At 44.8% G+C, this 23,278-nt stretch overlaps 1 protein-coding gene and 1 non-coding gene across 8 annotated transcripts in view; both read left to right on the top strand.

Annotated features, from left to right (window-relative positions):
* The first annotated feature begins 8,545 nt into the window (after nt 1-8,545).
* Nucleotides 8,546-8,618, top strand: TRNAK-CUU (transfer RNA lysine (anticodon CUU)). Its single transcript has one exon. It is a non-coding gene; the product is annotated as a tRNA-Lys (tRNA).
* A 371-nt stretch (nt 8,619-8,989) lies between these two features.
* MORF4L1 (mortality factor 4 like 1) overlaps nt 8,990-23,278 on the top strand; it is a 39,880-nt gene continuing 25,591 nt past the window's right edge. The window contains exons 1-2 of one of the 7 annotated variants that reach the window (XM_056571581.1): nt 9,009-9,144; nt 13,399-13,558. In XM_056571581.1, the coding sequence (XP_056427556.1) occupies nt 13,424-13,558 (135 nt within the window). In that variant the 5' untranslated portion in view covers nt 9,009-9,144; nt 13,399-13,423. Of the gene's footprint in view, nt 9,145-13,396; nt 13,559-23,278 lie in introns of those variants that run through there. The other 6 variants (XM_056571582.1, XM_056571583.1, XM_056571585.1 and 3 more) reach the window with 6 other exon arrangements.

The following is a 23,278-nucleotide window of genomic DNA, read 5'->3' on the forward strand; positions in this document are numbered from 1 at the left end:
GAGGTCGACACGCCCCCTTCCCGCGGGCTGTTGGGGCTCCTTACAGGAAATCGCAGGGGGCCCCAGCGGTCGGACCCCCCGCGATCTCAAACTTATCCCCTATCCTTAGGATAGGGGATAAGTTGTTTACCACTGGGTTCACCACTGGACTACTCCTTTAATAACTCTGGGATGCTTTTACTTTTCATTCTCATTCCGAGATTGTTTTTTCGTGACATATTCTACTTTATGTTAGTGGTAAATTTTCGGCACTGCTTGCATAATTTCTTTTAACTTTTGTTTATTTGTTTTTAACTTTTTGTTCGACATATGATGCTGCTGTGTGTCGGGGCCATCGTACAAACAGCTATCTGACAGCGCTGACAACTTCAGCAACTGACAGATAGTTGTTTAATGTCCCCGTGTGCCCCGTTCTGCCTCCTGTTACTCACATGCTGTCCTGCTAACTCATACAGGCTTCCACTGTGAGCTCCGTGTAAGCCCCGCCCCCCCCCAGTGCAGCCATAGCCAATAGCCTGCAGCATCTTGCTGCAGGCATCCAATGAGCTGCTCCCCTTCCTTTCCTATAGAGCTGTAGTCGGCAGGATCGTAATGGAGGACTTTCTGTCCCCCCTGAAGGTATTTAAAGAACTGTACAGTACTGTATGCGATGTCACACATCACATACAATACATATACACACTATACACCCCATACATCAATGTTTCCCTATCAGTGTGCCTCCATCTGTTGCAAAACTATAACTCCCAGCATGCCCAGACAGTCAATGGCTGTACATGCATGCTGGGAGTTGTAGTTGTGCAACAGCTGGCGGCACCCTGGTTTGTTAAACACTCCCTATACACTCCACATACAATGGTCATCCCAGAACCAATTAGCAGTTTCCCATAGAGATATGTATTCAACATACAATGGTTCCGAGGCCCCAGAACCAATTACTATTTTTACATAGACATATGTACTCGACATATGATGGTTTCAACATATGATGGTTCTCCTGGAACCAATTAATATCATATGTTGAGGGACCACTGTATTGATTCGCATATACAATATGTCTGCTTTATGTTGGCATCATAAGGTTGGCATGTTTTTACTTTTTGAAGACATTAGAGGGCTTAGTATTGCAGCAATTTTCCAATTTTTCACACAAATTTCAAAATCTGAATTTTTCAGGGACCAGTTCAGTTTGAAGTGGATTTAAAGCGCAACTGTGATGGAAATTATACCCCCCAGACTAATAACATGATAGTATAGATGATGATACGTGTAATGCAGCTGTACTTTTGGCTGCTGTTTATCACTCTTTATCAGCCAGAAAATAGTTTTATCGTGGGGTCAGCAACAGTCAGATAGGCGTGGCTGGGGATCGTAATGCCCCACCTCCGCCACGCCTATCCCCTGTAAGTGAGCGCTAGACCACTGTGTGATTGACACACAGGCTCCCCCCCCCCGATGTCCATGATGTGCGGGCCGGCGTGACTCCACTGAGCCTATACATATAGGGGGGTATTTATCAAAGGATTTATGTGTGTTTTTTCACGTAACTTTGGCGCAATACTTTGGCGCAGTGTATTTTTGCGCCAAAGTTTGGCGCATCTTCTCCACTGTCATTTTTACAACTTTCTCAAAATCACACGGTCCTGTGTGTGATTTCAACTTTAGTCAGTAATTCATCATTTGCGCCAATCGATCTTTGGCGCAATTTTGGCACAAATCCAGTTTTTTTGGCGCAAATCACTGCCAAGAAATTTTGCACTTGGAAAACACACTTAGCAATGTCAGAAAATGTAAAGGCGTCAAAATACATTTAAAAGGGCTGCTCCATACTATCCTGCGACATAGTTGTCTCTGAGGGACCTTCACCCTCCGTTGAGCCAGCATTGGACATGGCCGCACAGGTTCAGGAAAGGTAAGCACTAAAGCAGTGGTCTCCAACCTGCGGACCTCCAGATGTTGCAAAACTACAACTCCCAGCATGCCCGGACAGCCAACGGCTGTCCGGGCATGCTGGGAATTGTAGTTTTGCAACATCTGGAGGTCCGCAGGTTGAAGACCACTGCACTAAAGTAACAAAAAAAAAAAAATACTACTCAAGTTGAAAATAAAATCCATTTCACATGGGGGCTATAAACCCCACAAAAGAAAATAACTCATGTCGCTTGCTGATATACTGCAGGAGGGACTCCGGAATGGCTGCTCTACAGGGTAAAATACACGTCCTCTGTGGCGGTAAGTTCTGTGTAAAAGGCGCTGTGAACAGCTGATTTCAACATTTGAGCCAAAATTACTAACAACTTGCACCAAATGATAAATTTGGTGCATGTCCACGAAAACCAAAGTGAAAAAAAAAGGGTAAAAAGAAACGGTCAACAGGCAAAATTGATAAATACCCCCCATAATGTGCACCTTTATGTTATATGAAATACAGTGCCCGTACTCCTCTTCTTTCTTCTCATGGTGCCGGGGATGCGCTGCTTCTGCTTTCACTACAGGCAGTGAGCTCGCTCCCGTTGTCTGCCGCCAGCTCAGTGCGCCTGCGCAATGCTAGAGGCAGGGAGCGAGCTGTTGCGCTTTAAGTTTATGTTAGAAATACCCAATAAATGACCCCATTATAAAAACGTCCCCCCTCTAAGAATTCAAAATTACATTCAGAAAGTTTGTTAACCCTTTAGGTGTTTCACAGGAATAGCAGCAAAGTGAAGGAGAAAATTCAAAATCTTCATTTTTTACACTCGCATGTTGAATTTTTACAAGGGGTAAAAGGAGTGAAATCCCCACAAAATGTATGCCAATTTCTCTCGAGTATGGAAATACCTCATATGTGGATGTAAAGTGCTCTGTGGGTGCACTAGAGGGCTCAGAAGGGAAGGAGTGACAATGGGATTTTGGAGAGTGAGTTTTGCTGAAATGGTTTTTGGGGGCATGTCGCATCTAGGAAGCCCCTATGATGCCAGAACAGCAAAATAAAAAATAAAAAAAAAACATACAATTTTGGAAAATACACTCTTCAAGGTATGTAACAAGGGGTACAGTGAGCCTTAACACCCCACAGGTGTTTGACGACTTTTCGTAAATAAAAAAAATTTCCCCCCTAAAATGCTGTTTTTTCCCCAAATTTCACATTTTTACAAGGGATAATAGGAGAAAATGCCCCCCCCCCCCCCAAAAAAAAAAATTGTTACCCCATTTCTTATGAGTATGGAAATACCCCATATGTGGACATCAAGTGCTCTGCTGGCTCACTACAATGCTCAGAAGAGAAGGAGTCACATTTGGCTTTTGGAAAGATAATTTTGCTGAAATAGTTTTTTTTTGTGAGGGGGGGGGGGGGGTCATGTCGCATTTAGGAAGCCCCTAAAGTGCCAGAATAGCAAAAAAAATAAAAATAAAAAATCCACATGGCATACTATTTTGGAAACTACACCCCTCAAGGAACGTAACAAGGGGTATAGTGAGCCTTAAATGGGCACTCTCAATAAAACAAATTTTTGCTATTGCACTCCTTATGGTAAATATACAATATTTCTAATATACTTTGTTTACAAAAATGAAGTTTTCTATGTTATATTTATTTGTGCTTAAAAAAGCTCAAGTGCACATGGACCGAAGCCCAAACACAGGAAGTGCAGCCTGGAGTGCTGAGGGGTGGGGGGTGTCCAACCAACAGCATATATGACTGTTAAGTGTGAGAGGAGCATTGATTGGATGTGGCTGGACACCCCCTCAGCACTCCAGGCTGCACTTCCTGTGTTTATAGAAAAGAGAAAAAAGAGATGCGCTCCTAGTGTGGTATGTTAAGATAGGTGAGCCCCTTAAGGAAACAATTTTTAGGCTTACCAGAGGGCGTTGTGCTGAGGGCACAACACCAACGTTGGCGTGTAGCATCGCTTAGTCGACGTGAGGTCAGCAGCTCCAGGATCCCCTCTGAGTGTACTAGATGCTCAGTGCTTGTAATGAGATTCCAGATGTGTGAACCAAAATATGGGACACATAAAATGAGGACCTGGTTCCAGAGCGCTTCTCCTCAAATTGGTAAATGGTATGTAAAGGCAGAAGAATTTCTCATAACCTGCTGCCCTAGGGTACCCTAGGGCAGCAGGTTATGAGAAATTCTTCTGCCTTCACATACCATTTACCAATTTGAGGAGAAGCGCTCTGGAACCAGGTCCTCATTTTATGTGTCCCATATTTTGGTTCACACATCTGGAATCTCGCACTTTCTGTGTTTGGCCTTCAGTCCAAAGTCTGTGTATGAGATGGTGGAAATGTGCTCTTGAGCTTTTGTAAGCACAAATAAAACATAGAAAACTTCATTTTTTGTAAACAAAGTATATTAGAAATATTTTTTATTTACCAAAAGGAGTGCAATAGCAAAAATTTGTTTTAATGAGAGTTACCATTTAACACCCCACAGGTGTTTTTTCACTAAAATGCTGTTTTTTCCCCAAATCTTACATTTTTACAAGGGATAATAGGAGATAAAGCCCCCCAAAATTTGTAACACCATTTCAATGTGAAATCAAGAACAACATATTTCATATGTTGTTCTTGATTTCTATGGTTTTTCCCTAACATATTTCCCCTTACCTTAGATTAGTAACGTCTCCACAAGTTACATCTATGTGCACCATTTCAATGTGGAAATACCCCATATGTGGATGTAAAGTGCTCTGCGGGCGAACTACAATGCTCAGAAGAGAAGGTCGAACACCATTGAGCTTTTGGAGAGCGAATTTGTTTGGAATGGAAGTCAGGGGCCATGTGAGTTTACATAGCCCCCATGGTGCCAGAACAGTGAACCCCCCCACATGTGACCCCATTTTGGAAACTACACCCCTCACAGAATTTAATAAGGGGTGCAGTGAGCATTTGCACCCCACTGGCATTTGATAGATCTTTGGAACAGTAGGCTGTTCCAAAAATCTGGCAGACACCTGTGGGGCGTAAATGCTCACTGTACCCCTTATTACATTACATGAGGGGTGTAGTTTCCGAAATGTGGTCACATGGGGGGGGGGGGGGCTCTGTTCTGGCACCATGGGGACTTCGTAAACACATGTGGCCTTCAATTCCGGACAAATTTTCTCTCCAAAAGCCCAATGGCGCTCCTTCTCTTCTGAGCATTGTAGTTTGCCCGCATAGCACTTTACATCCACATATGGGGTATGTTCTTACTCAGAAGAAATGGGGTTACAAATTTTGGGGGGCTTGTTTCCTATTTTCCCTTGTGAAAATGAAAAATTTAGGGTAATACCAGCATTTTAGTGAAAAAAACATTTTTTTTTTCATTTTCCCATCCAATTTTAATGAAAATTCATCTTCTCCTGTGGGGTTTTAAAGGGGTACTCCGCCCCTGGCATCTTATCCCCTATCCAAAGGATAGGGGATAAGATGTTAGATCGCCACGGTCCCGCTGCTGGGGACCCCGGGGATCGCCGCTGCGGCACCCTGCCATCATTACTGCACAGAGCGAGTTCGCTCTGTGCGTAATGACGGGCGATACAGGGGCCGGAGCAGCGTGACGTCATGGATCCGCCCCTTATGACATCATGGCCCGTCCCCTTAATGCAAGTCTATGGCAGGGGGCGAGACGACCGTCACGCCCCCTCCCATAGACTTTTATTGACGGGAGCGGGCCGTGACGTCACGAGGGGCGGAGCCGTGACGTAACGATGCTCCGGCCCCTGTATTGCCCTTCATTACGTGCAGAGCGATCTCGCTCTGCGCAGTAATGATAGCGGGGTGCTGCAGCGACGATTCCCGGGGTCCCCAGCAGCGGGACCCCGGCGATCTGACATCTTATCCCCTATAGTTTGGATAGGGGATAAGATGTCTAGGGGCGGAGTACCCCTTTAAGGCTCACTATTCCCCTTGTTATATTCCGTGAAGGGTGTAGTTTTCAAAATGGGGTCACATGTGGGTATTTATTTTTTTGTTTTTATGTCAGAACTGCTGTAAAACCAGCCACTACTGTGCAAATCACCAATTTAGGCCTCAAATGTACATAGTGCACTCTCACTCCTGAGCCTTGTTGTGCGTCCGCAGAGCATTTTACGCCCACATATGGGGTATTTCAGTACTCAGGAGAAATTGCGTTAGAAATTTTGGGTGTCTTTTTTTTCCTTTTACCTCTTCTGAAAATGAAAAGTATGGGGCAACACCAGCATGTTAGTGTAATATTTTTTTTATTTTTTTCACTAACAGGCTGGTGTAGCCCCCAACTTTTCCTTTTCATAGGGGTAAAATGAGAAAGAGCCCCCCAAAATTTGTAACGCAACTGCTCCCAAGTACGGAAATACCCCATATGTGGCCCTAAACTGTTTCCTTGAAATATGACAGGGCTCTGAAGTGAGAGAGCGCCACATTTGAGGCCTAAATTAGGGATTTGCATAGGGGTGGACTCAGATGCAAGCATTACAATTGCCTCCGCTACAAAAAATATTCTAAGCTAGTGATTTCCAAATAGGATGCCTACAGCTGTTGCTAAACTCCCAGCATGTCTGGACAATCAATGGCTGTCCGGCAATACTGGGAGTTGTTGTTTTGAAGCAGCTGGAGGCTCCATTTTGGAAAAACTGCTGTACAAGAAGTTTTTCATTTTTATTGGGGGGGGGGGGGGGGGGGTACGACAGTGTAAGGGTGTGTGTTTATGTAGTGTTTTACCCTTTATTTTGTGTTAATGTAGTGTAGTGTAGTGTTTTTATAGGACATTCATAGCGAGTTTCCCGCTAGGAGTTTGAGCTGTGGCGGAAAATTTGCCACAGCTCAAACTTGAAGCAGGAAACTCACTGTAAACCCGTCCGCGTGAATGTACCCTGTGCATTGGGGGGGGGGGGGGGCAAACCTACAGCTATTGCAAAACTGCAACTCCCAGCAATGACAGACGTGCATGCTGGGAGTTGTAGTTTTGCAACAGCTGGAGGCACAATGGTTGACAAACCTTGAGTGAGGCTGGGTTCACACCACGTTTTTGCGATACTGTTTTCAATCAGTTTTTCTAAAGAAAACCGTATGGCTATAAAATGGATGGAACCGTATGGGAAAAAGTTTAACTGTACACTGTTTTTAAAAGTGCATACGGTTCTGTCCTTTTTTTATAAAAAAAAAAAAAAACATAAATTTTTGAAAATGCTGTCCATTTTTAATGGGAGGGTGTTGGGTGGGGACTTTAGGATGCAAATGTGCATGTGCAAAGTAAAAACCGTATATGGTTTCCCGTATGGAACCGTATACATGTGCGTTTCCCATTGACGTCCATGTAAAAAAAAACGTATGCGGTTGCAGTATGGTTCTTATACCAGAGACAAAATTGTGGTCAACCACGGTTTTGACTCTGGGTTACAACTCCGTTCTGCAACCGCATAAGTTTTTTACTTTGCACATGCGCATTTGCATCCTAAAGTCTCCACCCAACACCCCTCCCATTAAAAATGGATATATATATTTTTTTTTATAAAAAAGGACAGAACCGTATGCACTTTTAAAAACAGTATACGTTTTAAAACCGCATACGGTTTACTTTTTCTCATACGGTTCTATCCGTTTTTTAGCCATATGTTACTTAACTCAGTATTTTCCAACCAGTGTGCCTCCAGCTGTTGCAAAACTACAACTCCCAGCATGTACTGATTGCCAAAGGGCATGCTGGGGGAGGTAGTTATGCAACAGCTGGAGGCACCCACAGCTCCCAGCTTGCCAAGACAGCCGTTTGCTGTTCGTGCATGCTGGGAGTTGTAGTTTTGCAAGATTTAGGGCCACGGTTTAGACACCATCGCACAGTGATCTCCAAACTGTGGCCCTCCAGATGTTGCAAAACTACAAATCCCAGCATGCCCAGACAGCAAACTGCTGTCTTATTTTTTTATTGCTTTAGGATACGTTCACACTTACGTAGACTTGATGCGCAGGATTTGATGCACAGGATTTTCTGCTGCAGATCTCAATATAAACTAAATGACTGAGCGCAGCTTCTAATTGGCAGTTACAAATCCTGCGCATCAAATCTGTACAGGATCCTGTATGTGTGAACGTACCCTTGGAGTACGTTCACACTGAGGAATTCAAGAGGAATTTCCTCAAGTAATTCCGCTAGCTTTTTCAGCTTGAAATTATTCAGCAATTGATTTTCCATTCACTTCTTCAATGTATTTTCTGCTTGCTGAATTCAGTTCTGCTTGAAGAAAGAACATGATCATTCTTCAACCGAATCCGCAAGCAGAATTCAATAGAAGTCAATGGTGGAAAAGATTTCTGCCCGACATCGTTTTCACGTGGAATTCAAGCGTATTTAAAAAAAAAAAAGTAAAATTAAATAGCCTCTTCCTTCATTTCACTTCATTTCCGTGTGGAAATTCCGCACAATGAATAAAATGACAGAAGGCAACAATTTCCTGACCGAAATTATTCCTCATGAATTTCTCAGTGTGAATATACTCATAGTATGTGAAAAGGAAAACGTCACACTCCCAGTTCTTGCCTTCTGTGCTGATATGATGCTGCTCTTTCAGTCTTGTATAAAGTATATGCAGGGAAAGACATCTGCGCCCGGCTAGCTCAGTCGGTAGAGCATGAGACTCTTAATCTCAGGGTCGTGGGTTCGAGCCCCACGTTGGGCGATGCAGTTTTTTTTCTGCTTTAAGTCTAATCAATCAGTTTTTCCCTTATTTCGTTTTTCTCTTCCATTATATCACTAGTACCTGTAGCTCCCTACGTGTTTTATCGAAATCTCTTCACGTTTTGCCTCACTTATGTATTTACCTCAGTAAAACATTACTCAGATGAAGCGTGAACACGGATGCGTTTCTAGACAAACGCTTATTGTCACCTCTATATGAATATGATTTAACACAAAAAAAACAAAATAGAGGGTTTTCCCTCTAGTAAACACAGTACAGCAAGGTGGAGACAGAGATGGCGGGAATACATTAGAACTACAATTCCCATTAACCCCAGCGTTGAGATACGAGGAAACTGCGCAGGCGCAGAAAGGCGGTGGTGTTGGTCGAGTGCGCTCTGCGCATGCGCGTCGGGTGCCGTGACGTGCGGGCCCGCGCGGTGTGTAGATGCGGCGGATCCGTTCCCGGGAGCCGCGGACGTTATAAATGGCGCCGAAGCAGGACCCAAAGCCTAAATTTCAAGAGGGTAAGCGTCTGGGGGTGAAGAAGGTGTGAAAAAAAAAAAAATATATATATATATATATATGGCACCCTCGGATATTAGGAGTCGGGACGCCACAGCTCACTGGTGAACGAGGGGGGCAGCGGCATTCCTGTGCAGCCACGGAAGCGCGCGCCGCGGACGGCAGGAGGGGGGGGCGGGGGTCATCTTAGGTCGCGAGCTGGCCGTCCATAGACCGGAGCGACGTGTGCGGGGCCGGTGAGTGGCGTACAGTGCTGGAGAGGAGGGCGGCGGGCTCTATTATTGTGGGTACTATGGCGGCTGGAGGGGGAGGTCATCTTATGTGTCCGTGTACATAACAATGCTAGCCCACACATACACTGCACTATTGTTACCATCTTGAGGGAGATTCATCAAGCCACAGCAGTTGCCCATAGCAACCAGATTTCAGCTTTCTTTTTAATGCTGGAATCCGGTTGCTATAAACAACTGCTCCACTGTTAGTCTATCCAAGGTTTGATGGATCTCCTATTAATTGACAGTGATCTCCAGAACGGCTGTCCAGGCATGCTGGGAGTTGTAGTTCTGTAGTAGCTATAGGGCCATAGGTTGGAGACCACAATGCACACAAGGCCATCACTAGGACTGTATAGAACAGTGGTCTCCAAACTAGTTTTGTAACAGCTGGAGGTCCACAGTCTGGAGACCATTGGTCTATAGTATGGGCTACAGCTTTAGTTCTGACCACTGTTGTAATGAGATGACACGTGGACCTCCAGCTGTTGCAAAACTACAACTCCCATCATTCATTGCCAGCCATTGGCTGTCTGGGCATTCTGGAAGTTGTAGCTTTGCACCATCTTGAGGTCCTCAGTTTGGAAACCACTGGTCTATAGTATCTAAAACAGATTAGTTCTGACCCATAGGCCGGTATGCTTATTGCACCTTTGTTTAAAAGTATCCATCTGGTTAGTGAATATTCACATTGCCGATGTGCTCTGTCCTGTTCTGGGTCAGTTTAGTTTTTTTTTTTTTTGCACTGAACAGCCCCAAAACGGGTCAGAGCACAACTGACTCCATCTGGTCCTGAGGGATCCCATTGACTTTAAAGGTGTACTCCAGTGGAAAACTTTTCTAAATCAACTGGTGCCAGAAACTTACACAGATTTGTAAATTACTTCTATTTAAAAATCATAATCCTTCCAGTACTGATCAGCTGCTTTATGCTTCACAGTAGGGATCGACCGATTATCGGTATGGCCGATATTATCGGCCGATAATCACGATTTTGGGCATTATCGGTATCGGCAATTACCTTGCCGATAATGCCACGCCCCCCCCCCCCCCCCCCCCGCCGCGCTGCACGGTATGGATTTTTGCCCAAACCGCTATACTGGTCGGGCCCCTCCCCCACCCTCCGAGTCAATAAAAAAATTAAACTTAACCGTAATGGGGGTGGTCCGGACCATCCATCCTTCCTGTAGTGTCCGGCGGCATTCCGGGTGGAGGGTGAACCGTTCCGGGCTGTACTTCTTCTCCGGGGGTCCTCTTCTCCACTCCGGGCAGGCTCCGGCCTAGTACGCTGCATAGATGCCGCTACGCCGTGACGTCAGGTGCGTCGCTGCGCACAGGCATCACTGCGTAGCGACGTCTATGCTGCGTTTCTAGGCCGGAGCCTGCCCGGAGTGGAGAAGGACAGCCTGGACCGGTTCACCCTCCACCCGGAATGCCGCCGGACACTACAGAAAGGATGGATGGCCCGGACCACCCTGACAGGTAGGGGGAGAGAAGCGGGTGGCGGCGGCGGCTTATGGCCCCGCAAAAGCCACTGCAGTGCATTGATTTAAAGCGCCCGCTTTAAATCAATGATCTGCAGCGGTTTCGCGGGGTGATAAATAGCCGATAACTTATACCGGAATATCGGTATAAGTTATCGGCTATCGGCACTAACCTCCACCGATTATCCATATCGGTCGATCCCTAAAAAGAACTTACTGTGGAAAATACAGCAGCTAAGTACTGGAAGGATTACGTTTCTTTTTTTAAATAGAAGTAATTTACAAATCTGTTACTTTCAAGCACCAGTAGACTTAGAAAAAAAAATGTTTTCTAGTGGATGGGATCCAATCGTTCACTGGAGGGAAAAAGAGTGTGCACTATTTTCTCAGCTGAATGCCTGTCGTTTTGAGAGAATTGCTGATGGAGCTCCCTTTAGTGGAGCCTGACAGCAATGTGAACCAAGGTACAAAGAGACTATGTAACCTACCCTTCCTGGTAAGTCTTGTGAGGGTAAGCTGCTGCCCTGTTATACCCTCTTACTGGGCGCTCTGATTTCACAACAGGATGCCAGCATATGTCCCTGCTACATTCCCGGAAGTAATGTAATCGGTGTAAGTTAGAAATGCTCTGCAAATGTCTTCCGGTCCACACACAGACCCCAGTGTTACCCGGCTGGAGAAAGGTCTGCCTGTATCTGGTTGATATTGGCAGCTGCTCCATTGTTCTGCATCACAAGTCTTGATAATTCAGTGTGTTTAGCCCTTTTTTTGCACAGCCTGTGGTTTCTCAGTTGAAGGCCCAGGCAGGGCATCATGGGAATTGCAGTTTTGCAACAACTGGAGAGCCACAGGATGGGGAGCACTGGTTTACCTTATGGTGCAAAATGAACGCATGTGGTGCAGTGTAAAGGTAATATTCCGTTATCAGTGTCAGTAAGCATCACATTGCACTAGTGCAGTGGTCTCAAACTGCGACCCTCCAGATGTTGCAAATTTTCAACTCCCAGAATGGCCACAGTTTGAGACCAATGTACTAGAAGATATGTAGGATTTCAACATGTCTGATCCTTTTTTTGTTTATATGCAAAGCAACAGAGGGTCCAATAATACAAATAAGAGGAATTCAAAGACCTGTTTCAGCAGTTTTCCTTTTTTATTCTTGCACTTGGTAAGCTTACAGCATGTTTAAAAACGTACGAAGCTCGGAGCCATTGCACACACACGTCCATATCCGATCCTGACTTCACACCCCCTCCCATAGACCTGCATTGAGGCGGGGTTGTGACGTCCCGATACTCTGGCCCCTTGGTTGTCACGCTACACACTCGTGGGCCTCCAGCACTGCGGAGAGCTCACAAAGGTGGATCCTGTGCGATCATATATCTTATCCCCTATCCTTTGGATAGAATATAGGATGTATTAGGGCCGGAGTACCCCTTTAAGAAACCCATACAATAATTTTCAGCCAGAAGTTGTATCCCTCTATTAACGAGAACTTTCTTTTCTGTCCAAACAAAAGGACAAGGAGAATTGAAATACAGTGCGCCTGGTTGTTATTTCCCCTCTGTCGGGGGGATTGTCCATAGGCCCCCATAATAAGACAGTTGGCAGGTCCAACCGAAATTGTTGGGTTGACTGACTTTTTTCTTCTTCTTTTTTGTTGCCTTCAGTAAAAACAGAACGTTGATGGCTTAGTTTTAGAGGTGGTCTCATGAACGGCTAGAAGCCCCCATGGCGATCTGCTGATTTGCTGAAGAGGTTATCCAGTATCTAAAAACGTATCCCCTTTCCTGTGGTTAGGCAGTGAGTCAGATGGTAAGGTAACGGTGGGAGACCGCAGGGGTCCTAGCGGTCAAATCCTCCACAATCTGACCCTTATCCCCCTATCCCCCTAGATGCTGGACAACCTCTAACACCCTTGGGCCTGCCGTGCAGCATGGCCGGGTAGACTCAGCATTATGCTGAATATACTGCAGTAGGGAATTAGTGCAGTGTAATATACCAGTCATCTAAACATAAAACCTAAAAATACACATTTAGTATCACCAAGTCTATAGCTACTAGAGCAATAAAATAAACCTTTTGTAAAGCAAAGTGTCTCTACATGTATAACAAACATGAGGCGAGTTGCATCAAACATGTTAATTTGTAACCAGGCAGGTAATGTATCCGCTCCTTGGCTTCAGGTGCAGAGTGCTGTGTAAATGATGTACAGTGAAACCTCCCTTCCACACACCTTTTGAGAAGACCCCTTATGCACACTAGTTTTTGTTATGGATTTTTAGTTGACCATTTAGTCGCTATATTCTTCGAGAATTTTTATTCTCACTTTTTATTGGGCTTCTCAAAGAGGTTTTCCTATAAATAACAATGATACATGTACATGGGTTGTCCACCTCAGTACCCCAGGGAAAATGACCTGCCAGTGTTTGAAGTTGTATGCCATTAATGTGTTTATGAATGAATAATGCTGTGTGTATAATTTAGTAAATATGTTTAGGTATGTTTTGACCTGAAAACCTGGCATGTCAGTAACTGCGAGGACTGTTGGACAGCCACATCTACAGCATAAAAGCGCCTGGAGCAACTTGTGGATTCTATTATGTGCATCTTGGAAAAGAAGGGATAATAGGTATGATGGAAACAGAATCACAGTGAAGGTATTTACAGCAGCACTACTGCTTAACATTTCAATATTGGGTTATTTGTGGAAAGGGTGACAAACGCTGAGTGTTTTAAAAATATAACATTTTGTCATTTTGCACATCACAAGATGAAACTTCTGTTGGAGCCTACAGTGCAACAAGATGTTGTAGGAGTCCATTTACTACTGTACTGGATCTGTCAATCCTCTCCTAGAAGCAGTGATTCTGCAAAGACAACCTCTGTATGTAATCAGAAGTACAGGGCTTGTACACTTCTATGGCAGTCTTATTGCGACCTCCTCGCTCTCCCACCCTCTTTGTTCCTGATTGATGTTTGGATTTGGAGGCTGAGTCCAAGACATCAATTAGAATAGCATGGGAGGGGTGGAGTGCGAGGATGGGCTAGTCAACATCCTATATCTCAGACATGCACATTCCTGGAATATGGTTGGAATTACGGGTGTCAACAATTCTGGCATATGCATGCAAAAAAATATGCACAATAGTTCAGTGTGAGCTGCAGCACATGCGCCTATTGAATACAAATGGCTTGCATTGCATGCATTTTTCACATAAAACTACATGTGACTGCTTAAGGTCTATTCACACGTACAGTATTCTATGCAGATTTGATGCACAGGATTTTCTGCTGCAGATTTCAATTTAAACTGACTGAACACAGCTTGAAATCCTGCGCATCAAATCTGCACAGAATACAGTACGTGTGGATAGACCCAGACCCTAAGGGTGTATTCACATGTACAGTATCCTGTGCATATTTGATGCATAGGATTTGAAGCTGCAGATTAACACATGTTCAGTCATTTAGTTTACATTAAACTCTGCTTCTTCAAATCCTGTGCATCAAATATATGCATGATACTGTAAATGTGAATACACCCTGATGGTCTATTCACATGTACAGTATCTTGCACAGGATTTGAAGCTGCAGATTTTATGATGAAAAGGTTAATGTAAACTAAATGACTGAATACAGCTTCAAATCCTGCATCAAATATGCACATGATGCTGTACATGTGAATAGACCCTCTGGGGGAGATATATCAAGACCTGTGCAGAGAAAAAGTTGCCCATAGCAACCAATCAGATCCCTTTTTATTTTTAACAAGGCCTTTGCAAAATGAAAGAAGCAATCTGGTTGCTATGGGCAGCTGAGCAATTTTTCCTCTGTACATGTTTTGATAACTCTCCCCTTTGGGTGTATTTTCACATATAGTATCCTGTGCATGTTATATGCAGGTTTTAATGCTGCAGATTTAGTTGTGTGCAGTCACTTGATTTGAAGCTGCAGATTTCAATGTAAACTAAATGACTGAACATAAAACTGAATCTGCAGCTTCAAAACCTGCTTATCATAGAAGCGCAAGATATTGTACGTGTGAATAGAACCTTAGGGTGTTTCACACGCTAGTAACGCAGCCTAAAGAGTTATTTACAATAGCACAGGACAAGTGCTCCGTATTGCAGTTTAGACCCCACAGTTCTAACTTTAACCCCTTAAGGACCCAGCCATTTTACACCTCAGGACCCGGCCATTTTTTGCAATTCTGACCACTGTCATTCTGATTCTGAGATTGTTTTTTCGTGACATATTCTACTTTAACATAGTGGTAAAATTTTGTGGTATCTTGCATCCTTTCTTGGTGAAAAATCCCAAAATTTTATGAAAAATTTGAAAATTTTGCATTTTTTTAACTTTGAAGCTCTCTGCTTGTAAGGAAAATGGATATTCCAAATAATTTTTTTTAATTCACATATACAATATGTCTATTTTATGTTTGCATCATAAAATTTACGTGTTTTTACTTTTGGAAGTCACCAGAGGGCTTCAACGGTCAGCAGCAATTTTCCAATTTTTCACAAAATTTCCAAACTCACAATTTTTCATGGACCAGTTCAGGTTTGAAGTGGATTTGAAGGGTCTTCATATTAGAAATACCCCACAAATGACCCCATTATAAAAACTGCACCCCCCAAAGTATTCAAAATGACATTCAGTCCGCGTTTTAACCCTTTAGGTATTTCACAGGAATAACGGCAAAGTGAAAGAGAAAATTCACAATCTCCATTTTTTACACTCGCATGTTCTTGTAGACCCAATTTTTGAATTTTTACAAGGGGGAAAAAGGAGAAAATGTATACTTACTTTGTAGCCCAATTTCTCTCGAGTAAGCACATACCTCATATGTCTATGTAAAGTGTTCGGCGGGCGCAGTAGAGGGCTCAGAAGCGAAGGAGCGACAAGGGGATTTTGGAGAGTACGTTTTTTTAAAATGGTTTTTGGGAGGCATGTTGCATTTAGGAAGCCCCTATGGTGCCAGAACAGCAAAAATCCCCCACATGGCATACCATTTTGGAAACTAGACCCCTTGAGGAATGTAACAAGGAATAAAGTGAGCCTTAATACCCCACAGGGGTTTCACGACTTTTGCATACGTAAAAAAAAAAATAAAAAAAATCACTAAAATGTGTTTCCCCCCCAAATTTCACATTTTTGCAAGGGTTAATAGCAGAAAATACCCCCCAAAATTTGTAACCACATCTCTTCTGAGTATGGAGGTACCCCATAAGTTCACCTGAAGTGCACTACGGGCGAACTACAATGCTCAGAAGAGAAGGAGTCATATTTGGCTTTTTGAGAGCAAATTTTGCTCGGGGGGCATGTCGCATTTAGGAAGCCCATATGGTGCCAGGACAGCAAAATAACCCCCACATGGCATACCATTTTGGAAACTAGACCCCTTGAGGAACGTAACAAGGCATAAAATGAGCATTTACCCCCCACTGGTGTCTGTCATATCTTTGGAACAGTGGGCTGTACAACATTTTTAATTTGCACAGCCAACTCTTCCAAAGATCTATCAGACACCTGTGGGGTGTAAATTCTCACTGCACCCCTCATTACATTCCGTGATGGGTGTAGTTTCCGAAATGGGGTCACATGTGGGTTTTTTTTTTTGCGTTTGTCAAAACCGCTGTAACAATCAGCCACCCCTGTGCAAATCACCTCAAATGTACATGGTGAACTCTCCCTTCTGGGCCTTGTTGTGCGCCCCCAGAACACTTTGCGCCCACATATGGGGTATCTCCGTACTCGGGAGAAATTGCGTTACAAATTTTGTGGGGCTTTTTTCCCCTTTACCTCTTGTCAAAATGAAAAGTATAGGGCAACACCAGCATGTTAGTGTAAAAAGTTTATTTTTTTACACTAACATGCTGGTGTAGACCCCAACTTCACCTTTTCATAAGGGGTGAAAGGAGAAAAAGACCCCCAAGATTTGTTAGTCAATTTCTCCCGAGTACGGCGATACCCCATATGTGACCCTAAACTGTTGCCTTGAAATACGACAGGGCTCCGAAGTGAGAGCGCCATGCGCATTTGAGGCCTGAATTAGGGATTTGCATAGGGGTGGACATAGGGGTATTCTACGCCAGTGATTCCCAAACAGGGTGCCTCCAGCTGTTGCTAAACTCCCAGCATGCCTGGACAGTCAACGGCTGTCTGGCAATACTGGGAGTTGTTGTTTTGCAACAGCTGGAGGCTCCATTTTGGAAAGAGTGGCGTACCAGGCGTTTTTCATTTTTATTGGGGAGGGAGGGGGGCTGTGTAGGGGTATGTGTATATGTAGTGTTTTTTACTTTTTATTTTATTTTGTGGTAGTGTAGTGTGTTTTTAGGGTACAGTCACACGGGCGGGGGGTTACAGCGAGTTTGAGCTGCCGCGCAAAATTTGCTGCATCGCTAACTTGCAGCCCGATACTCACTGTAAGCCCTGCCCATGTGAATGTACCCTGTACATTCACGGGGGGGGGGGGGGGGGGGCCTCCAGCTGTTGCAAAACTACTACTCCCAGCATGCCTGAGAATGTTTGGGAGTTGTGGTTTTGCAACAGCTGGAGGCACACGGGTTGGGAAACACTGAGTTAGGAAACAATGTTTCCCAACCAGTGTGCCTCCAGCTGTTGCAAAACCACAACTCCTAAACATTCTCAGGCATGCTGGGAGTAGTAGTTCGGCAACATCTTTAGAGCCAGATGTTGCCGAACTACAACTCCCAGCATGCTTGGAGTTGTAGTTTTGCAACATCTGGAGGACTACAGTTTGCAGACCACTAATACAGTGGTTCCCAATCTGTGCCCTTCCAGATGTTGCAAAACTAGAACTCCCAGTATGCCAAAACTGTCCAGGCATGCTGGGAGTTGTAGTTCTGCAACATCTGAAGGGCCAGATGTTACAGAACTACAACTCCCAGCATGCCTGGACAGTAAGGGCATGCTGAGAATGTGTAGTTTTGCAACATCTGGAAGGGCACAGTGGTCTCCAAACTGTGGACCTCCAGATGTTGCAAAACTGCAACTCCCAGCATGCCCAGACGCCAAGGGCTGTCTGGGCATGCTGGGAGTTGTAGTTTACAGGGTCCTATTACAGCAATGCATGTCGCTTTACGGCGATGTGCATTGCTGTAAAGGGCCCGACCGCGGCTGAAGATCTACTCACCTGTCGCCGCCGCCATCTTCGTCGTCTGGATCCGGGTCTTCAGGGACGAGGTAAGTACCGGGGCCGGTCCCCAGCACTCCCCCGTCCCCCGCCGCGTCCTCCGGTCTTCCTCCCGTCCTCTCCGGACTTTCATGGGCCAGGCAGGACGGGAGGAAGTAACCGCCCTCCCCCCTGCGATTGCCCAGGCTTGCCACCTCGCTCCTATACTCCAGCATGGTCCTAGCTGTCTGTGACAGCCGGGATCATGCGAAATTACCGGGTGGTCGGGTCCCAGAGACCCGATCAGCCCGGTATCGCCGTAGATCGCAAGGGCGATTTCCCTTGCGATTTGCGGCGATCGCCGACATGGGGGGCCTGCATGGCCCCCCTCGGCGTTTGCCCTGGATGCCTGCTGAAGGATTTCAGCAGGCATCCGGTTCCGATCTCTGCCCGGCGAGCGGCAGAGACCGGAAAACGCCAGGACGTATGCATACGTCATGGGTCCTTAAGACTCAGGGTGTGATGACGTATGCATACGTCATGGGTCCTGAAGAGGTTAAACCAGACCCAGATCTCAGACCCAGCTCAACTGGCCAGCTCCCCATGTAGCCTAAATGTTTATATAAATGGTCCTTTGAGAGCATTCTGTGTAACATTCTTCCATTAAGACCTGGTCCAGGCTTACACCACACTGCAGGTGGATAAGGTTTAATAGACTTCATCCAGATGTTGTGGAAGGAAAACTCATAGGTTTTCCTGCAGATCTTGCAATTCCTAGCATGCTCATTTTTGAGCTAATGGCTTCATCCTTTTTGAAGTGGCTTTCACCTTTTTAAATGCATTGGTAGATTCATGACAAAATCCAGGTCATCCCTTAGTTTCTTAACAGAGCCTTAACCAAACAGATGGAGCCAGTACTGTGTGCTTGACCTGCCTCAAGTGAGAGGAGCTGAAATGATCAGCAATGTCACATAAAGTGCTGAACAAGCCGATCAGTGGGTCCTTTTATCTGCAATAGGACCTGAAAGCTCCTTATTATACGGTGAACTACCGTTGTCATGGGAACCTGTTACGTCTGGGGGCCTCCAGCTGTAACACATGAGAGGAGCATGGTGGGAAAATGTGTCCTAGCAATCTACTGTATGTGCAGATCACTGCTGATGGCGATCTTATGGCCAGCAAAAATAAATAAATAATAAAATAACCAGAATGAAATAAAAAATCTAAACCCAATCTGCACCATCATGAACTATTTTGGGTAACATGAATGCATATAATGCATCCATAGAACAGTTTCATAGCGAACACAATTGGGTCTTATTTACACATTACAGATTTGGTCAATATTTTAAAGGGAAAGTCACTGATGTGGAATGTAATGGAAAGATTTGTGACTTTATTTGTATTATTATTTTGGCTACAAATTTAATTTAGTGTGACTATGACCTTCTGTGCCACCAGTCTTTGTGTTGGGGGGTGGGTGGGGGTTTTTGGAGACACAGTGTTTGAGATTATGATTGTGTTTGGTTTATTTTATGACACATAAATTTGCCTTGTTATACCAGAATTAAATGTCAGAGGGGAGAATTTCACGGGGTGTGTGCAAATTAAGCTATGTTTTCCCACCATTTTTGCTTACTCCGTGTGCTTCCCAGAAATTAAACACAAAGGGGCATGTTCTTTACAGATAAATGGTTTAACAGCCTAGGTGCTGGAGTAAGATGGCAAAAAAATTATCAGAATTTCAATTTTTATATTGTCATTTGATAAATCTACTCCCGCTTAAACTCTCTAGAATAAATGTATCATCCCACAGAGTTTTGTTTAAAATGAGCAAAACATTTGCAAAATACTTGTGCAAAGTGGTTTGCGCATAAATTTGCCACAAATAATAAATTAGATAAATACAATTATACATTTTTCAGAGTCTGTCTCTTAACATGGTTATGTGAGGGTATTCTTCATTTTTATTTTACCAGATGACAATGAATTCAGCAAATCTGCATATGTGTGTAGCTCTGCCATTATTTTGGTTTTGGAAGGCCTCATTACATGTGGAAGATTATTTCCACTTTATATGTAGTGGCGACTCTATATATCACTTTTCAATGGAATTTTTGATGATCTTAGAGGTTTTACTGTGTATGGACTCCTGAGCAGAGGCTATATATTACATGGCATCAATACAAGATGGGCTATGTCCCCTGTCGAGATTTTCTCCGTTACTGCCTCCTAAACAGATCATGCTACTAACTGATTCAAACTGATGCAAAGGGATACTATTTAGTGGCATCTGTTTGCATCAGTTAGTATCAGCCATCAACAGACTCCTGCAGCCAGGGCTACTACTCCCATCATGGAACAAAGTCCTTTTCATGATGCGAGTAGTAGTTGCTTGGCTGGGAGGCTGGATTAGTGCTTGTACTACTACCCCCATCATGGAACAGTGTGTTCCATGTTGGGGGTAGTAGTACAGGGGCTGAGGGACTAATCGTACCGGATCTCACTTCTGAGACCCTGTAATGGACTGAGTGTATTTCTACTTTCATTTTAAAATTTCCCGCTGGGAGCCCTGAATGGCCAGCACCAAAGGGCAATTCAGAGCTCCCGGCAGGGGTTTTTAAATTCATTAGTGAGGATTGTAATGGTGAACCACACTGGAGGCGGGGGAAGCATTACGCAGTGTTCCCTGGCTTCCCTGACATGCTGCGGGACCATATGTATAGAAGCTCTGCGGGGGGGGGGGTGCAGTATAGATAGCTAGCGCAGCGGGGGGCCAGACATGCAGTGCTATGTCTAGCAAACCCCTCCCCACCCCCCGATGCGCTAGCTATGTATATAGTACCCCCCCTGCACTAGCTATATATTTCCCCCTGCAGTGCTTGTCTACATATGTCCCTCACAGCGCTATCCGCAGCGCATCATGCTGCTGGCCGGGGAAGGCAGCACTGTCAGATGCGCAGCTGATAGCATACTTTTCACAGATAGCGCTGCGAGGGACGTGTATAGAAGCAGTGCAGGGGGACAGATATATAGTGATTTATACACTGCTCAAAAAAAATAAAGGGAACACTAAGATAACACCACCTAGATCTGAATGAATGAACTAATCGTATGAAATACTTTCGTCTTTACATAGTTGAATGTGCTGACAAGAAAATCACACAAATTATCAATGGAATTCAAATTTATCAACCCATGGAGGTCTGGATATGGAGTCACACTCAAAATCAAAGTGGAAAACCACACTACAGGCTGATCCAACTTTGATGTAATGTCCTTAAAACAAGTCAAAATGAGGCTCAGTAGTGTGTGTGGCCTCCACATGCCTGTATGACCTCCCTACAACACCTGGGCATGCTCCTGATGAGGTGGCGGATGGTCTCCTGAGGGATGTCCTCCCAGACCTGGACTAAAGCATCAGCCAACTCCTGGACAGTCTGTGGTTGTTGGATGGAGCGAGACATGATGTCCCAGATGTGCTCAATCGGATTCAGGTCTGGGGAACGGCGAGCCAGTCTATAGCATCAATGCCTTCCTCTTGCAGGAACTGCTGACATACTCCAGCCACATGAGGTCTAGCATTATCTTGCATTAGGAGGAACCCAAGGCCAACCGCACCAGCATAGTCTCACAAGGGGTCTGAGGATTGCAAGCACTTGGAGGGCAGTGCAGCCCCCCTCAAAGAAATGCCACCCACACCATTACTAACCCATCGCCAGACCAGTAATGATGGAGGATGTTGCAGGCAGCAGAACGTTCTCCACGTGTGCTCAGTGTGAACCTGCTTTCATCTGTGAAGAGTCAAATGCCAAACTTCCTGCACGGTGTTGGGCTGTAAGCACAACCCCCATCTGTGGACATCAGGCCCTCATACCACCCTCATGCGGTCTTTTTCTGACCATTGAGTGGACACATGCACTTTTGTGGCCTGCTGGAGGTCATTTTGCAGGGCTCTGGCAGTGCTCCTCCTGGTACAAAGGCGGTCCTGCTGCTGGGTTGTTGCCCTCCTATGGCCTCCTCCACATCTGCTGATGTACTGGCTTTTTTTTTTCCTGGTAGCGCCTCCATGCTCTGGACACTACGCTGACAGACACAGCAATCCTTCTTGCCACAGCTCGCATTGATGTGCCATCCTGGATGAGCTGCACTTCCTGAGCCACTTGTGTGGGTTGTAGACTCCGTCTCATGCTACCACCAGAGTCAAAGCACCGCCAGCATTCAAAAGTGAACAAACATCAGCCAAGAAGCATAGGAACTGAGAAGTGGTCTGTGGTCACCACCTGCAGAACCACTCCTTTATTGGGGTGTCTTTCTGATTGCCTATAATTTCCACCTATTCTCTGTTCCATTTGCACACCAGCATGTGAAATTGATTTTCAATCAGTGTTTCTTCCTGAGTGGACAGTGTGATTTCACAGAAGTGTGATTGACTTGGAGTTACATTGTGTTGTTTAAGTGTTCCCTTTATTTTTTTTGAGCAGTGTATGTCTCCTGCAACGCTTCTATACACCTGTCCCTCGAAGCGCCATCTGTGAAAAGTATACGATCAGCAGCACATCTGAGGGCCGGGAAGCGGGTATCATTGTGATGCCTTCCCCGGCCAGCAGCCTGATGCTCTGCTGATGGCTTACTTCTCAAATAGTGCTGTGAGGGACATATACAGTCATGGCCGTAAATGTTGGCACCCCTGAAATTTTCCCTTGTGTGTATTGGAACTAAACCAAAAAAGGGAGGGGAAAAAAGCAAATTGGACCCATCACACCAACTCCCAAAATGGGCTGGATAAAATTATTGGCATCCTTTCAAAATTGTGGATGAACAAGATTGTTTCAAGCATGTGATGCTCCTTTAAACTCACCTGGGGCAAGTAACAGGTGTGGACAATATAAACATCACACCTGAAAGCAGATAAGTTCACTTAGTCTTTGTATTGTGTGCTATACCAAACACGGACAACAGAAAGAGAACTGTCCGAGGACTTGAGAACCAAAATTTTGGAAAAATATCAACAATCTCAAGGTTACAAGTCCATCTCCAGAAATCTAGATTTGCCTTTGTCCACAGAGCACAACATTATCAAGAAGTTTGCAACCCATGGCACTGTAGCTAATCTCCCTGGGTGTGGACGGAAGAGAAAAATTGATGAAAGGTGTCAACGTAGGATAGTCCGGATGATGGATAAGCAGCCCCAAACAAGTTCCAAAGATAGTCCACGCTACCACTGATGCTCCCTGAG

The sequence above is a fragment of the Hyla sarda genome, chromosome 4 (genome assembly GCF_029499605.1).
Source record: "Hyla sarda isolate aHylSar1 chromosome 4, aHylSar1.hap1, whole genome shotgun sequence".
Taxonomy (NCBI): Eukaryota; Metazoa; Chordata; class Amphibia; order Anura; family Hylidae; genus Hyla; species Hyla sarda.